Below are 12,488 nucleotides of genomic sequence, written 5' to 3' on the forward strand. Positions count from 1 at the left end.
AAGCTTTTAATTTGAAGCAGTGGAGCAGGTAATGTTGAGTTTGCATCAGCTGCAACTTAACACGACTCTGATACTGCTGCCCCTGGCAGCTTCCAGAAAAATGGCCAATCCAATTAAAGTGGGTGCATAGGGAGGGAGAGCTAAGACTGCCTATTAGAGACAGAGGCTGAACTAAGGGGCTGCATAAAGGGCCAGTATAATATGAATAAGAAGTTTTTAAAACTGTGAGTTAAAAAAAAGCTACTCCAGTACAAAAAAAAATATAGAGCTAGAAATGAGTATAACTGGTCCCCTTTAAGGTGTGAGCCTTTGGGCATGACTTGTGACATCACAACTAGTTTGTAAGCCAATCCTGGTTCAACATGCAACTTACACAAGTGTGATGTGAAAACTTGAAACCTTTAATGTACATACACTGAGAATGGTAAAATAGGAGACATCTTGCATCCAGCAGCTGAGCTTTTGCAATGAACAATGTTTGCATATTCAGATTCAGATTTTCTTGTGGAAAAACCATACCAGACACAAATTATTCTTCAAAAACAGAGTATTACTTTATATTTTTTAAAACATGTCTGGGGAGGGGGGGGGGGGGGGGGGGGGGGGGGGTCTTTACTTTTTTTTTCAGCATTGCAGTTCATTCTTGACCTTATGAATTAGAATGAATTAGTTGTTTGACAAGATAATCTTAACTCAAGGACCAATTACTTAGTTTAACTAGAAATGAAATTGGCTTTGAACACATTTCACTTGTTAAAAGGGAATTATTTACAAGCAAAGACAACAGCAATGGGATCACACATCTCCCCCAATGTAGCCAACTTGTAGATGGAACATTCTGAACAGATTTCCTTGACAATGGCTTCTACCTCAGCTGATATCTAGTACCAGTGAAGAATTGGCTCAGGGGCTTTGTAGGAAACATTTTGGGACAATTAAAAAAGTAAGACAGAAAAAAGTTAAGTATGGTTACTTTGCACAAGTTGTGTTGTGTTTGGGCTTGAGACCATCAACTCTCCAGTGCAGTCTCAGTGATCCTCAACTTGCCCTCCTAACACTCAGAATCGGGCTTGCAAAGTCTACATCACACCATTAGCTTATGGTTTTCTGTCATGCTCTCTGTTGAAAGCCAGAATATCTTGGTCTTGGACTGATGCGTTTAAGTGTTCACATAGATGCTGGCAACAGATAGAGAGATCATACTGAAATAAACTGATTAATCAGGTTCAGATGAACATATGACTATCACATGAGGAAAAATCCATAAGGAAATTGAACTGAAATATCAAACATATCAAAACCTGTTGATATGATGTTTCTAAGAGTTTCATTTGTTCAGCATGTTTATTTCAGGAAAACTGAGCTCCTTGAAAAATCACTGGGGGCATGCTTCCCCAGAGTGGTATACAAAAAATACTGCACATACTTACATTAAGTCTACAACCCTAACTAAATCTGTCTTTTTGGAAATTCTGAATCATTTTAATAAATACAGCAAGTTTCAACAGAGCCATTCCACTGAAACCACTGTATCAACAACCCAAGCCCTGATAGGCTGTAGCACATTTCAACAGCCGGTCCTGTATGGTAGGCCTGAGTGCGCTCAGTCATTCTTTCATTCCATGTCAGTAGAGTCCAGTTCATTGACAAATCTCTGACACTTGGCCATGAGGACTTTGATGGCTTCTGTGACAAGGACATCTGGATGCAGGATGCCTGTAGACTCCACAGTAACTGTATGAAAAGAAGAGATCAATGAAAAGGAATATAATATAACTATAATAAAACAAACAGCTGTATGGACACAGATTTCAAAGGGGCACTCCACCAATTCTAGACATAAAGATCAGTTAAGTCATCATGAAGAGTACTACTCAGCCTGTGAAAGCTGTTGTGTAATGTCTTCTGTTGCTCTGCAGGGGTTTGTCAAGTCTGAGAAAAGGATCCTGATGATGTCACAGTGATGTCATCATGTTTATGTCAGCTTGGGCTTGAAGACTACAAATTAATTTTTTTGTGACATCCTGGTTGAATCTGAGATATGTGTCTACCTGATCCCCCCATCTTTGCCTACAGTCAGGGATGGGAATTACAAATGTGGCAGCTGTGCTCAATCCATTTATACTTGCTGTAGGACATTCAATCACCCACATATTGGCCAGGACTTTAAGATCAGAGGTGCGATTACTTGTAGTACTACTCAGAGTATATCTCATCAGATGTCCATGTAATATTGCCTTTATTAGTAAAGCCTCTCACTCTCCCACGCACACATATCAGTGAACACAAATCCAGCATTAGACAAGGGGATGTTAAAAACCTGAGGTGTATTCCCATGGATGTATTATTAAAGCTGGATACCAGACCGAAACTGGCACCTATTTAGTCCAATAAGAATTGCTTGTCTAGCGCCTACGCCAAAAGGTTTCTAGCTTCCAGGTTTACTTCTGGGGGTATGCGGCCCACTGAATATGTGCAATAGTGTTTCTCCCGCTCGCCTCGCTTGCCAGTTCTCGCTTGGCCCATAGACTTACCATTGTGGTGACGCCACAGATTTTTTAAATCGCTTTTCTCGGCTCGGCTCGGAAAGGAAAGTTTTACAAGTATACAACCTCTGTGGATCAAAAATTCATAATAGAAAGAGTCGTAATTGACCTTGTTTGAAGTTCGAGGTGTCCTGTCCACAGTCTTACTGACTTCTCTTTTACAATGGTGGTCTATGGGGTAAATGATTTTTGGGCTGCAGTAGGAGTTTTTGTTGCAATACCGCAATCGGCCACTGGGAAATATTGTCTGCAAGGCGGCACTTTATCCAGCTCTTGCACATCCATGGTTATACCATCATGCTGGATAAAGGAAAAGCCTGGGTTATTTTGATAAGCCTTGCTAATTAAAGTGAGAGTTCCATTCCATTACTGTGGCTTATATGATTCCCTGCTCAGTAACCAAGGCAACTTATACTGCAGAACTACGCTGCACCATGGCAGGCGAGCTATCAAGCTTAATTTAGCTGTGTGGATATGGAGTTGATGACTTTGAGTGTGGCCTTGTATATGTTATAAATAATTTGATGCTTGGCCGACATATTGATGTGATTATTTTTGCTCGACCTGGGATCCACACCTTGGATCCACCTGTATATGATCCTTCTTGATATTGTTGATCTTGATATTATTGTTTTCATTTAATGGGAATTTTTAGTGTTGCAGAGTCTGAATGCTGTCTTTAAAAGGCACTGAAAACCCATTTTCTCAATCAGCCTTTTACTATGAGCAATGAGGTCTTACATAAACACAAAGGTTTCTACCAAAGTTGGAACAGTTTTGATTATTTCACATTAAAGATTTCTGTATTTCTATTTTCACTGTGCTCATCTTACTCTTTTAAAATGGGCAGGTCTCATTTGGAAAAAGTTGATGTTACGCATCTCTGTGTGCCAGTCAGGATTAAGGGACATCTGAATCAGAATCTGATGACAGCTCCTGGGTTGTTTAGTTATTAAATAAATAATATCTAGGGTATTATTCCAAACTTTAAGCTTACCATGTTGCTTATTAAATCATAAATATTTAATGTTATCGAAAAATGCTCAACATTGGAAACCAATTTTTCAGGGGATTTTAAGCAGTTTGCACAGGTATATACATAAATAGTAACGTACAGATGAAATGATCTCTCACTCTTCCGAGCTTCACCACATCCTTCAGGTCATCATGTCGGAGGACTTCCCTGCTGCATGTATCCAGGCGACTGTTGACTACTTTGGCAACCTTTTTCCCTGAGGTGGAAAACATAAGACGGATGATTACATTTAGAGAATTTAGGGACTAACGGTAGACTGGCAAAGAAACTCCTCTGCCATTCTAACGTCTCTATTCTTGCTCTTGCACAGTTGGACTGTATTAAACAGACAGCAAATGTCATAAATGGTGAAACCCATAAGAATTATTTTAACTAGAAGGTTTTCCTGTTTTTTCCGTGTTTCCCAAGACATTGAAACCTTCCTTAAATTGTTATATTAAACATGCAGTGTGGAACTTCTACATATAAATGAACATCCATTACATTCAAGCCCTTGCCAAACAAGTCCAAACAATGCTGATTAAAGGCCTTTACACCATAAGGGTGTTTTTTTTCGTGCGATTAATTTGCACGTTAATATGTTTTTTTACACAGAAAGCGAATATTACAAGGTGAAAAAGCGATGTAATTTTTTTTGGAACAATGTCGATTTTTCGAGTTTTCACACAGCGAATAAAAGCATCAACCAATCACGAAGTGTAATCTGCACAAATAGCTGTTTATTGTGAAGGCCAACATGGGTGTTGAATATCCTGCTGTATGTGTTTTGAACTTATTTACTGTATCTATATTGATTGATCAGCTCCCAGTCTGTCTGTGAGCTTGTCTGTTTCACTGCAGGCAGGCAGGTAGGCTCACACACTACAGAGGGCGGAGAAATGAAGCCCGTGAATCAATACATTGATGTATCATGTATCATATGAATCATCACCATGTATTTATAAATACAAACACTGTGGATTTCTTCCTGTGGAGCTGACATGCAAACTGTTTTGATTCAGTAAGTTTCTGCTGTCAGTCAGCCTGGTGAAGGCAGGTTGACCGGCTGCTGTCCTCTCAGCTCCCTAGGAGCTGCAGCTGACAGATGGCTGCTTCTGTAGACAGAGACACTGAACGCAGGTCAGAGATCATCATCTCCTTCTTCTCCTCACTTGACAAAAAAGGGGAGAGCATTATATCTGTTCAATCCACACCGACTCTGTCCTGCGTCCAGCGTTACAGAAGCAGCCGCCTGTCAGCTACAGCTCCTGGAGAGCTGAGAGGACACACTGCCTTCACCAGCCTGACTGACAGCAGAATCAGCTGTCACATTCTTTTGCAAATTCATGTTTCTGTGTTTCTGTCGCATATTTGAATCTAAATCTCTCTGTACTTCACAGTATACAGAGTGCTGGCTGGATGAATACATAATGTGCATGCGCACTAGAGACTTCCACCGGCCGAGCGGCTAACTTCTGGTTAGCTCTCTGCTCACTTGAATGGGTATATAATAATCATGCAGCTCTTCTAGACTTTCCAAATTTTATCAGACAACAGTGTTTTTGTAATTACTATCACTGCCAGAAGGGAAAGACAAAAGTCCCGCACTCCAGCTTTAAGCCTTTCCATAAAAGAAAAGACAAATCTTCCAGTTGCTAAAATGGAAATGTGCTGGATGCTTGCAGTGTATAGAGCTGAATCAATTAATCAATTACACAAAAAGAATAATCTGCAACTATTTTGATCATTGTTACTTTTGTTTTATATATCCTTGTAAACTCAATGTCTTTGGGGGTTTTTTGTCAAACAAGACATATGAAAACCTCACATTGCACTTTAAGAAATGTGACTGGCATTTTTCACTTTTTTCTAACATTTTACAAACCAAGCAGTTAATCGATTAACCAAGAAAATAATGGGCAGATTATAATATGGAAAAAATGTTAGTTGCAGCCCTAGCAGAGTACTGTCCTCAGTTCACTTATTTACTTGTTTCATCATACCCTCTGTAGAGTGGACTTCCTGATTTCTATTTGATCTCAGATCAGTCATGTTCATTCTTACCATTAACATCTTCCAGGTCTATAACTCCTCGTGAGAAGCAGCGTTTTAGGCGCTCTGCCTTCTCTCCCTGCACCGGCTCCAGCAGGGTGATCTCTGGAAGGAGGCGGTAACTGGCTGTGGCCACTGGAGAGAACTTAGCATGGTCCTTACCTGTACAGGGAACAGAGAACATGCTTCAGTATCAGGCAGCAGAAGGTACTGACTGCAAAGTATTAGGGTGGACTGATAACATGATCAAAGTGCATGTAGTATGTACGCTGTGCTGGAGCATGCAGCCTATGAAGTTGCAAGATTTCCCGCTGAGATGAGTTGTAGAACTTTCAGATATTTGACCTATAGAAACATTAAGGTCAAACTACTTTATCAATGGAGTATTCCACCGAAATAATATATTCTTGTTGAAAGCTCTGGAATAAACCATGTGTTGAGATTCTTGATCTCAGGTCAAGAATGAACTTCCATGCTTAAGTAACTTTTTAGATTTGGAAACACAGAGGCCAGGACAATAAACTACGTACTAATTAAAAATGTAAATAGAAAATGCCCTTTTTCCTTTCCCATATGTGTAACCTCTGCACTGAGCTGGCTATAACTCTGACCCAGACACTCAAATGCTCTCACCAATTCCTTTGACACAGTGCATAATTATGTCTAGCTCCTGTCCTGGTCGTAACTGAGCTATCAGGATGTCATCATGTACTGGTCCAATGCTTGAGTCTGCAAACACGTCCGCCTGGTTCCCAATGGGGACCCACTTTATGTCCCTGGAATAAACTGAGACAAGACAACAGGGACAGAGGAGATGAAAATCACATTAATGTTTGATCCAGGAATATTCTCTCTTACTTAGATATCAGTGCCAATTTACCTTCCCCCCACTCATCATGTTTGTATGCACTGGTCATAGCTGCTGTTTGTAAGGTCTGTATCTGCAAAGAGTACCAGCAATCCTTCATTCATTGGGCGTTAAAACCTACCCATGTGGTTTAGATACAGTTCCCGTGGATCAGAGGAGTCTTTGCTGGCTCTAGGGTTCCTACTGCACTTAATTTTCAGCTGCAGTTGAATTGTGTCTATTTCTGAACCTTCCTCCTCTGGAGAATCTTCACCTGGAATACAAGTATAACAGAACATGTTAAACTGCGACTGAAATTAAATTGTATTTTCACCACAGCATACATATCTGCTCTGTAAATCACTTGTCCTGTGTTCACCTTTAAGAAAAAAAATCAGAAACCAAAAAAAAGAAAGACATGTATGATTTAAATTCTTTGTTGTATTGATTGTGCCCCCTAGTTTTGCATTCACTGAATGAAATACTGTTTTGTTACCTTGTTAGCTTGTGTCTTTATTTCAGTCTTTCCCATACATCAATTTATTTTATTTTTAACCATTTTAAATGGGTTAAATCATATATCACTGTAGAGCTGCATACTCAAACATTGACAATGGACTGTGAATAGCCCCTCCTCTCCATGCATACTCTGAATCAAAACACAACTCTTCATGAGTTGTCTTGATGTAGAGAAGACTATGTTGCTTTAAAGCTTAGGAGCTGGACTACATGCTGCCTTCAAGTGCTCCTCATAAACTCCTGGTGTACTCCAGGTTTACTCTGAGTTTGTATTTTTGATGGATTGAAAATCATACCTTTGGGATTTCTTAATATCTTGGTATACCATAATTCTGCCTAAGCCTAGCTTTTAGTCCCTGGAGAAAGTTCTTGTGGTCGAAATGCGGCTTTAGGTGACATGTTGCAGAAGATTGAAATGGGAGCATGGTGTTCTACTCATATCATGTACTCATATGTATGTGTGGTTCAGTGTGTTGTTTTACCTATGTTCCTGTACTCAAACAAGCGGGGGTCAGCTTTGATGGGGATGAGGCCTAATCTGTGGGATAGGACTTCATCCTGGACGATGGATGTGTTGTTATATATAAACACCTTCTCTATAGCCATCGTAGGCACCTAGAACCACAAGTAATGCAAAGTTCTCAGAATGAATTTACAAGAAATTAAAAACTTTAAGGCTCTTTTCTCTTAAAACTGTCAAAATGCACAAAATCTACAATTTCTTCACATTAGGTTTTATAGAGTTATGTCATTTACAAAACATTAGTTAGGGAAAGTAGTACATACACCTGTCTGAAGCAAAAACCTTCTATGTCAACATTATGTTGTTGTATGGATATGAAACACAGACCTCTGCTAGTAAGATCCTTCTGAAGGCATTGGCAATGGCTGCATCAATCCCCACCATGTCAAACTCCATACTGCTCTCATCTAGATGCACCACGTCAATTCTGAAGTTCTGCAAAAAGAGAGGAGATCTCCATTTAAAAAGGATAGTAATGATAGTCAGTTCATAGATCAGTTTAATACTAATAATATTTAATACTAATAGTTTAATACTAATCTTCAAATGCTGACTATCCTTTTAACAAATCGTGACTGAAAATAAGCTGAATCTAATCAATTTATCATTTATTGTAGGCCATAACACGTGAAATAACTTGATTTCAGTTTTAGTTTGACAATAGGTAGTTTCTTAAAGGATGCACTGAAAATGTTAAGTAACTCATGAGTATGGTTTGATCCTAATGAAGACAGTGGTTGAAACAATTCAATTAAATTTAATTTTATTTATACAGTGCCAAATCATAACAAAAGTTATCTCAGGGCACTTTTCACATAGAGCAGGTCTAGACCGTACCCTTTAATGTAGTGAGACCCAAAATTCCCCCAAACATTGGGCTTTGATTCAGCATAATGTTGTCTGAGCAAAGGAGAGCATAAAGAAACAGTCGTCAATGATAATGTGTCAGTGAAGATTAACTTTAAGATAAAAAATGTCCTCATGAAGATAGAGAGAATGTTTTAAAAATTGGTTGGACTATCATTCTCCAAACACTTTAGTCACAAACCCACATTTTCCAAAATAAAGATTGTGAACAATGCTCCAGGAGCAGAAAGCAGGGAAATAATAGAATCAGGCTTCCTTTGAGGTTCATAATTTAGTCAGTTTGACAAAATGCATGATTTCCAAAAGGGATCCACTCTTCACCTGTCACCAGCAGCTACATATAGGTCTTAAAGGACAGAAATGCACCTTTTGAAATTTCTGCATATCCCAAGTGTCATCATAGCCGGGGTAGTTTCCAGGAAAATCTGTTGTGTGCACCTAAAGGCAATCAATCAACAAACATAAATAAATAAAAAGCAGGAACTTTACAACAATGTGACTTTACAAAGGTTACTTTCCCTGTTATTTTATAAATGTATGTATTACATTCGTCACACATAATGTATACAATTGACGTTGATATTTTTTCATGGAGTATTATTGAAGTTTTGTTGTTGAACGAGTATTGATTGAGCGACATAGACATGTGTTCATGTGAAACACATGAGATGACCGCTACATGCGGGTCAGTCCAGCAGCTCACAGGAACCCTGGATGTCAGAGTTAGCGAACAGTGTTGTCATAAAACCAGCGTTAAAACGGACTTACATTCTTCACACCAAATTCCCCTAAAATAACTCTATTCCGAATTTCTTCAACGTTTGTCGTGGTCGCCGCCATGTTGACTCGTAGTCGGCAATGCCCCGCCCACTCTTCCGCTGTAGTTCAAGCAAAGAAACTTACATTGATAGGAAGTGAAAGCTAATTGGTCGTTCCATTGCAACATCAGCACGCAGCGGCAGCAGCAGAGCTCCGCCTCCGCCATGTTGGACTAAAGGCGAGTAACCTGCTATCAAAACCCTGATGACACCGTAAAACGTCCCGCCTACAAAGTGCCGTACAAAAGTAAAACAAAATTCTCTCTCTTCTGTTGTCATATATTTAATGCCTCTCCCGAAATGGCCTGTGTTGAACAATGACAAAAAAATTGTAATTATGCACACTACTATAACTATTTACTTACTCACGTATTAAATGTATGAAAGAATCAAAGCACAAATTCGTGAAACACTCATTCAGAATTTCATTTATTAAAAAACAAAACTTTCAAATATATGGATTCAGATTTACAAATTCTGAGTGTTCCAAATAGAAAAACATGACATGACATACAATAACTTTTTGCCCTGCTTCAGAGGAGCAAAAAGTGAGCAATGGACATAAATGGAAGTTATAAAAATATAGCACTGTTGGCATTTTGAGAAATCAGGCAATCTGAAACTTTTTCATGCTTTGCTTTCTACTTGAAGACTACAAGCCAATATTCAATTTGTAACTCGTATTCTAATGCAGGCTGTGTGCTTAAATAATGAACCACACAAAGTTTCTGTTAAATTGTTAATGTTTATAAAAAAGTTTTTGGTAACACTTAATACAACCCGTGTTTTATGGGGTAACTTCCCATCACTTACCATGTAATTTCCCGGAACTGATGGTGTAACTTCCTCATATGAATCCGTATATATATAATACTTACCAGTTCTTACTGGTACTTAAATGTAGGTACAGCGGAAGAAAACAAAAAAACGAGAAACAAAGGAGTAACAAATGACGTTTTAAAGTGTAACTTCTTGACATTTACCACGTAACTTCCCGAAACTTATGGTGCAACTTCCTTGCATAAATCAGTACATTACATATGTATATGTGTAAGATCAAATGTTTTTGTTCATGGCAGTTATGTCAATCATTTTTTTATGCGTGTGTGTTTGACAGGCAATCTTCACCCACTCCAGAGATTTATAATGCTTATGTCTTCTACTTCATTGTATGAATTTGAATAGAAAAAGTCGAGAAATGGGTCTACACTTTTGAAAATTAGCTCCTAGCAGACATGTTGGTCCAGCACTGCAGCAGCTCATAACAGGCAAACTTACCTCTCTCAAGTGCACAGCTATGAAAGACTTGTATTGTCATCCGAGGATGAAAAAATAACAATACAGTAATGTAATAATATACATAGTATATCTTTAATTACACAATAATAAGGTACGCAGGAAGTTATGAAAAATGATTTTATTCTTTAATTACACAGAAACCACAATGTATGTGCTGCCCTCCCAGTCTTACTCTGTAAGTACAGACTACTTACCCTATAAGTACATGATAACAACAGGGAGTGGGTTGTATTATTAAGTTCACACTGTTCCCCAGTCCGTACTCTGTAAGTACAGACTACTTACCCTATAAGTACATGGTAACAACAGGGAGTGGGCTGTATTATTAAGTTCACAGTGTTCCCCAGTCCGTACTCTGTAAGTACAGACTACTTACCCTATAAGTACATGGTAACAACAGGGAGTGGGCTGTATTATTAAGTTCACACTGTTCCCCAGTCCTTACTCTGTAAATACAGACTACTTACTACTTACTACTTACTACTTACCCTATAAGTACATGGTAACAACAAGGAGCGGGCTGGATTATTAAATTCACACTGTTCCCCAGTCCTTACTCTGTAAGTACAGACTACTTACCCTATAAGTACATGGTAACAACAGGGAGCAGGCTGTATTATTAAGTTCACACTGTTCCCCAGTCCTTACTCTGTAAATACAGACTACTTACCCCATAAGTACATGGTAACAACAGAGAGCGGGCTGTATTATTAAATTCACACTGTTCCCCAGTCCTTACTCTGTAAGTACAGACTACTTACTCTATAAGTACATGGTAACAACAGGGAGCGGGCTGGATTATGTTCTCCCGTCCTTACTTAGCTGTTTGGTTCTGTTACCTTTCATGTCACAATCTAACAACATGCACCCATCATTAACAACACACCGGACCAACATTTTGAACAGACAATGAGAAAACATTGAACATGATTAAATAGAATATGTTTCATTTATAACTTCTTAACTATATAAACTACTATTCTACAACATAAATATTCATACAAATTGTACTATATAAAACTTAACAATAACTATATATAAAACTATATATAAAACTTAAATAACAAAACAACTCTTAACTAATCTATCAAAATGTAGCTATGAAACGATTAATTTTAGTAAAAAAAAGTGATGGGAAGTTACCCCGTAAAACGTAGGCTGTATTTGTTTGCTGTGTTACCAAGTTTTTAAATAAAGGAATGTGTTCTGAATAGGATTGCTGGTTTTGCCATGGTATCAAATCAGATATTGAGAGTAGCTTCAGAGGTAACTGTTGTGTGGTGACATCACTAGTAAATATTGTAAGTGTCATACAATTTACTGATGATTTATTTTGAGAAATTTTATGTAGCGCTTCTGGTTTGGATGTGAGATACGCCGATTTTGGGCGCATAAAATGTGATGAATTTGAATGAATGTATGGTGTTTTCAGTCCAAAATTGCGTCAGCACTACAGAAACGCCATCTAGTGGCAGTTGTCAAAAAAAGCACTAGAGTTTAGTCTCTTGCGCCTCTATACTCTTTGGTTCAAGTAGCTGTTCAAGCTGCATTTCTTCTGTCCATGCCTATTTAGCGGCGGGGGCGTGGAAACCCCTTAAATAAATATGGTTCGCGGGCTGGTAGGGTCACATTAGAGACCGTGCCAAAAACCTGATGACTGTTCTGACTGTTTGTGCTACCAACTCAGACTAGTGTGATGAACTAAGCCTCTCTCTCGTAACGACCTACCCAGACAAAAAACATTCTTTAGTAGCTACCCAGGTTAGATATGTGTGAGAAGCAGGCATTCTGTCAGGTAGGAAATATCTATCAGAATGGACTACTACTGCCATAAATGTAATTATAAGTAGAGTACCTCATTCTGTCAGGCAGGAAATATCTATTGGAATGGACTACTACGTCTATAAATGTAATTGTAAGTAGAGTAGCTCATTCTGTCAGATAGGAAATATTTATCAGAATGTACTATTACCGCTAAATGTGGTTTAAAATAGGGTGGCTC

General features: G+C 38.6%; 1 protein-coding gene across 1 annotated transcript; it reads right to left on the bottom strand.

Moving 5' to 3' along the window:
- Nucleotides 1-380: 380 nt before the first annotated feature.
- polr1c (RNA polymerase I and III subunit C) lies at nt 381-9,256 on the bottom strand. The gene is made up of 9 exons (XM_067609241.1): nt 9,138-9,256; nt 8,736-8,807; nt 7,830-7,937; nt 7,462-7,594; nt 6,603-6,734; nt 6,247-6,399; nt 5,626-5,775; nt 3,662-3,778; nt 381-1,734 (listed from the first exon to the last, which is right to left on the bottom strand). Exons 1-9 carry the CDS (start codon nt 9,207-9,209, stop codon nt 1,616-1,618), a joined length of 1,056 nt encoding a protein of 351 aa, XP_067465342.1. The 5' UTR covers nt 9,210-9,256; the 3' UTR covers nt 381-1,615.
- Nucleotides 9,257-12,488: the final 3,232 nt, after the last annotated feature.

This window comes from Thunnus thynnus, chromosome 14, assembly GCF_963924715.1.
Source record: "Thunnus thynnus chromosome 14, fThuThy2.1, whole genome shotgun sequence".
Lineage (NCBI taxonomy): Eukaryota > Metazoa > Chordata > Actinopteri > Scombriformes > Scombridae > Thunnus > Thunnus thynnus.